Source organism: Oncorhynchus mykiss, chromosome 26, assembly GCF_013265735.2.
Source record: "Oncorhynchus mykiss isolate Arlee chromosome 26, USDA_OmykA_1.1, whole genome shotgun sequence".
In the NCBI taxonomy this organism is placed as follows: domain Eukaryota; kingdom Metazoa; phylum Chordata; class Actinopteri; order Salmoniformes; family Salmonidae; genus Oncorhynchus; species Oncorhynchus mykiss.
This window is the reverse complement of record NC_048590.1, coordinates 8095489-8100778: the sequence shown is the minus strand read 5'-3', so window position 1 is coordinate 8100778 and position 5290 is coordinate 8095489. Positions and strand designations below refer to the sequence as shown.

Sequence of the window (5290 nt, the reverse complement as noted above, 5' to 3'; positions counted from 1 at the left end):
AACTCAGTCATTTTTGACATATTGAAACATGAATGTAATAACATGTATTCAATAGTTATGAAGCTCATATTGACTAACTTAATCAATAAAACCGGATATATTCTCTGTGTTTTCTGTTACCCAGGCCTTGATCAACGTGGGGGGTAACCGGTACACGTTCCCCTGGACCACCCTGGAGCAGTTCCCTCTCACCCGGCTTGGGCGGCTACGTCTCTGCTCCAGCCCCGAGGACATCGCCAGCCTCTGTGACGACTACGACGAGACCCAGAGGGAGTACTTTTTCGACCGGAACCCCACAGCGTTCCGGGTCATCTTGAACTTCCTGGCGGCCGGGAAGCTCCGCCTCCTGCGAGAGCTGTGCGCGGTGTCACTGCACGATGAGCTGGACTACTGGGGGGTCGACCCCGCCCACATGGAACGCTGCTGCCGCCGACGCATGTTGACACGTGTCGAGGAGGTACGTTGTTTCTGTCAAATGTTTGTTTATCTATTTAATGTTTATTTCACATTTATCTGACCTTTTTTTCCAAGGGGAACCTGGTCTAGAAGACGACTCCATTTATTGGGACATTTATGTGATGTTGACTTTATAACTAAGGGTTGATTGTGATCTTGACTGTGATTTTGATTGTGATCTTGACTGTGATTTTGACTGTGATTTTGATTGAGATCTTGACCGTGATCTTGATTGTGCTCTTGATTGTGATCTTGACTGTGATCTTGACTGTGCTTTTTATTGAGGTGGTGGAGCGTGAGCGTAAGGAGGAGGAGTGGAGACAGAGGAGGATGAAGCTACAGAGGCTTCCCCTGTTGGCTGAGACGGAGACGGGCTACCGCAGGCTGATGAGCAGGTAGAAACAGTAGGGTTAAACACTAGGTACAGATCTTGGATCAGCTTCCCCTCCTCCAATCCTAACCTTAACCATTACTGGTGAAAATGCTAAACTGACCCAAGATCAGCATCTTCACCCAGCACCCAAGTACATGTATAACAGTGGTCACATGCTCAAAGACTGACCAGGGACACAGAGGGCTTTCTTTCTCTTGTTGTTTGTTGAGGAGACAAACTGAGAAGACGTAACACAGTTAGTTACCTATCAGTCGATGCACTAAGCACTGATCTCGCGAGCATGATCCCAATAGCTGTGTCCTTCCTTCAGAGAACAGTAGTTATATTCATAACTTTACGTTATGTCCTCGTGAATTTGTAAGACAACAGGATCTGTAAACAAGATCTCCAACAAAAAAGGGTAAAAAAAAAAGAAGAAGATTTTTCTACAGATCTTGGATCAGCTTCCCCTCCTCCAATCCTAAACTTAACCATTACTGGTGAAAATGCTAAACTGATCCATGATCAGCATCTTCACCCAGCACCCAAGTACATGTATAACAGTGGTCACATGATCAAAGACTGACCAGGGACAAATATGACTTTTCTAACTCTCTTCCACAGGTTGAGAGAGGTGGTGGAGAACCCCCACTCCGGCTTGGCAGGGAAGATGTTCGCCTGTTTCTCTGTGATCATGGTAGCTGTGACAGTCATCAGCCTCTGTATCAGCACCATGCCTGATCTACGCCAAGAGGAGAGCAAGGTGAGTTGGAACATAACCGCTGAGCTAAAAGCCTAGGGGTTAGCTTGGGGGAGCTAATACAAGTCTTTGGGGTGCAAGGAACCTACTAAAATATGCAATGTCCTTCTTTCAACCGTTTAGATTGTAAAGATTGCTCCCCATCAATAGTTAAACCAAGATTTGTTGGGGGGGGGGAAAAGGTACATTTCTCGGCAACTGTAGTTTGTTTCAGTCTCCAGGTCTTTTCCCCATATCTAAATGCTATCACAACCACTCTCTCCATCTTCATCTAGATCATTTATTTATGTTTCTTCCCTCTCTCTCTCTCTCTCTCTCTCTCTCTCTCTCTCCCTGTCTCTCTCTCTCTCTCTCTCTGTCTCTCTCTCTCTCTCTCTCTCTCTCTCTCTCTCTCTCTCTGTCTCTCCCTCTCTCTCTCTCTCTCTCTGTCTCTCCCTCTGTCTCTCTCTATCTCTCGCTCTCTCTCTCTCTCTCTCTCTCTCTCTCTCTCTCTCTCCCTCTCCCTCTCTGCCCTCCCCCTCTCTGCCCTCCTCCCTCTCTGCCCTCCTCCCTCTCTCCCTTCCCTCTCTGCCCTCCTCCCTCTCTGCCCCCCCCCCCCCTCTCTGCCCTCCTCCCTCTCTGCCCTCCTCCCTCTCTGCCCTCCCCCCTCTCCGTCTCCAGGGCGAGTGTTCCCAGAAGTGTCGTCACATGTTTGTTGTGGAGACGGTGTGCGTAGCCTGGTTCTCCTTGGAGTTCATGCTGCGGTTCCTCCATGCTCGATCCAAACTAGAATTTGCCCGCGGGCCCCTGAACATCATTGATGCTGTGGCCATCCTACCCTACTACATTTCTCTGGTAGTGGTGGAAAACAACACTCTGGAGGATGGCAGTGCAGGAGCAGGTGGAACAAACATAGTCATTATCATATAGATTTTATTTGGGTGAACAATTGTTTTGTATGAAGTCACTTTATGAATACACTCATAGCTAGCTAGGTTAGTGTAGCACAATAGTGTTATAATGGGGTTAGCTATAGCTAGCTAGGTTAGTGTAGCACAATAGTGTTATAATGGGGTTAGCTATAGCTAGCTAGGCTAGTGTAACACAACAGTGTTATAATGGGGTTAGCTATAGCTAGCTAGCTTAGTGTGGCACATCAGTGTTATAATGGGGTTAGCTATAGCTAGCTAGGTGTCAACCGGTTTCTGGATATTAACAACCTACCATATTAAGCAACATTGTGTACTTTCACCTCTGTTCCCCAGGTAGGGGGTACCTGGACAAGCTGGGTCTGGTCCTGCGTCTGATGCGTGCGTTGCGTATCCTGTACGTGATGCGGCTGGCGCGCCATTCCCTGGGCCTCCAGACCCTGGGCCTGACCATGCCACGCAGCACCCAAGAGTTCAGCCTCCTCCTGCTCTTCATCACCGTCGGCATGGCCCTCTTCTCTCCCATGGTGCACCTGGCCGAGAGCGAGCTGGCGCCCAACGCCGCCACCGCGCCCCAGCACAGCTTCAGCAGCATCCCAGCTTCCTATTGGTGGGCCATCATCTCCATGACGACCGTGGGCTACGGGGACATGGTGCCGAGGAGCATCCCGGGTCAGGTGGTAGCGCTGAGCAGCATCCTGAGTGGAATTCTCATCATGGCGTTTCCTGCTACTTCCATCTTCCACATGTTCTCCAGGAGCTACCAGGAGCTGAAGCTGGAGCACGAGAGGCTGTGGAAGGAGGAGACGGGCGCCGCTCTGGCCGCTGACAACCTGGAGAACAGGAGGGAAAGGGAGGTGGAGAGGGAGGCGGAAGTAGAGATGAAGGCGGAAGCTGTCGCGGAAACGGACAGCTACTGGCCCAGACGCCGAGACTTTGTGGAGTCTCTGTGCCAGTCCCCAGGCTATGCTCCCGGCTTGGGGGGGAACAGAGGGATGATGGGAGGGATGACAGAGGGACAGCAGGCTATGCTCCCGGCTGGGGGGAACAGAGGGATGACAGAGGAACAGCAGGCTATGCTCCCGGCTGGGAGGAACAGAGGGATGATGGGAGGGATGACAGAGGGGCAGCAGGCTATACTCCCGGCTGGGGGGAACAGAGGGATGATGGGATGGATGACAGAGGAACAGCAGGCTATACTCCCGGCTGGGGGGAACAGAGGGATGATGGGAGGGATGACAGAGGAACAGCAGGCTATACTCCCGGCTGGGGGGAAAGAGGGATGATGGGAGGGATGACAGAGGGGCAGCAGGCTATACTCCCGGCTGGGGGGAACAGAGGGATGATGGGATGGATGACAGAGGAACAGCAGGCTATACTCCCGGCTGGGGGGAAAGAGGGATGATGGGAGGGATGACAGAGGGGCAGCAGGCTATGCTCCCGGCTGGAGGGAACAGAGGGATGATGGGAGGGATGACAGAGGGGTAGCAGGCTACGCTCCCGGCTGGAGGGAACAGAGGGATGATGGGAGGGATGATAGAGGGGTAGCAGGCTACGCTCCCGGCTGGAGGGAACAGAGGGATGATGGGAGGGATGACAGAGGGATGACAGAGGGACAGCAGGCTACGCTCCCGGCTGGAGGGAACAGAGGGATGATGGGAGGGATGACAGAGGGATGACAGAGGGGCAGCAGGCTATGCTCCCGGCTGGAGGGAACAGAGGGATGATGGGAGGGATGACAGAGGGGCAGCAGGCTACGCTCCCGGCTGGAGGGAACAGAGGGATGATGGGAGGGATGACAGAGGGATGACAGAGGGGCAGCAGGCTATGCTCCCGGCTGGAGGGAACAGAGGGATGATGGGAGGGATGACAGAGGGGCAGCAGGCTATGCTCCTGGCTGGAGGGAACAGAGGGATGATGGGAGGGATGACAGAGGGTAGCAGGCTATGCTCCTGGCTGCAGCATTCTGATCTGAAGAAGGATACCAGACCTGATGCTAACTCCTACATTGTAAAAAGTGGGATGACACTGTTGTTCATCTGAATTGCTTTTTCTGATTGGTATAATAGAAAATTAGGCTTTGGTTCGTTCAACTTGTTCTATGCTATTTGTCTAAAATCAAATAACACATTTGAGAGATCAGTTTTCTTATTTTTTCGATCTTGTCTCATCGCTGCAACTCCCCAACGGGCTCGGGAGAGGCGAAGGTGCTTCTTCCGAAACGTGACCCGCCAAACTACGATTCTTAACACCCGCCCGCTTAACCCAGAATTCAGCCGCACCAATGTGTCAGAGGAAACACCGTTCAACAGACGTCCAGGGTCAGCCTGCAGGCACCCGGCCCACCACAAGGAGTCGCTAGAGCACGATGAGCCAAGTAAAGCCCCGCCGGCAAAACTCTCCCCTAACCCGGACGACGCTGGGCCAAACTCTCCCCTAACCCGGACGACGCTGGGCCAAACTCTCCCCTAACCCGGACGACGCTGGGCCAAACTCTCCCCTAACCCGGACGACGCTGGGCCAAACTCTCCCCTAACCCGGACGACGCTGGGCCAAACTCTCCCCTAACCCGGACGACGCTGGGCCAAACTCTCTCCTAACCCGGACGACGCTGGGCCAAACTATCCCCTAACCCGGACGACGCTGGGCCAATTGTACGCTGTCCTATAGGACTCCTGGCCACGGCCGGTTGCGGCACAGCCCGGTCATCCTCTAGCACTGCGATGCAGTGCCTAAGACCACAGATTTATATAAAAAACCGTGTTTGGAGTCATTATTTCATGTTATGGAACC

General features: G+C 52.8%; 1 protein-coding gene across 1 annotated transcript in view; it reads left to right on the top strand.

The window, feature by feature from the left end:
- Window positions 1–3805, top strand: part of LOC118944463 (potassium voltage-gated channel subfamily G member 4-like) — a 6806-nt gene extending 3001 nt beyond the window's left edge. The window contains exons 2-6 of the mRNA XM_036963943.1: window positions 125–457; window positions 742–851; window positions 1454–1592; window positions 2250–2469; window positions 2834–3805. Coding sequence (XP_036819838.1) covers window positions 125–457; window positions 742–851; window positions 1454–1592; window positions 2250–2469; window positions 2834–3783 — 1752 coding nt within the window. The 3' untranslated portion in view covers window positions 3784–3805. The remainder of the gene's footprint in view (window positions 1–124; window positions 458–741; window positions 852–1453; window positions 1593–2249; window positions 2470–2833) is intronic.
- The last annotated feature ends 1485 nt before the right edge of the window (window positions 3806–5290 follow it).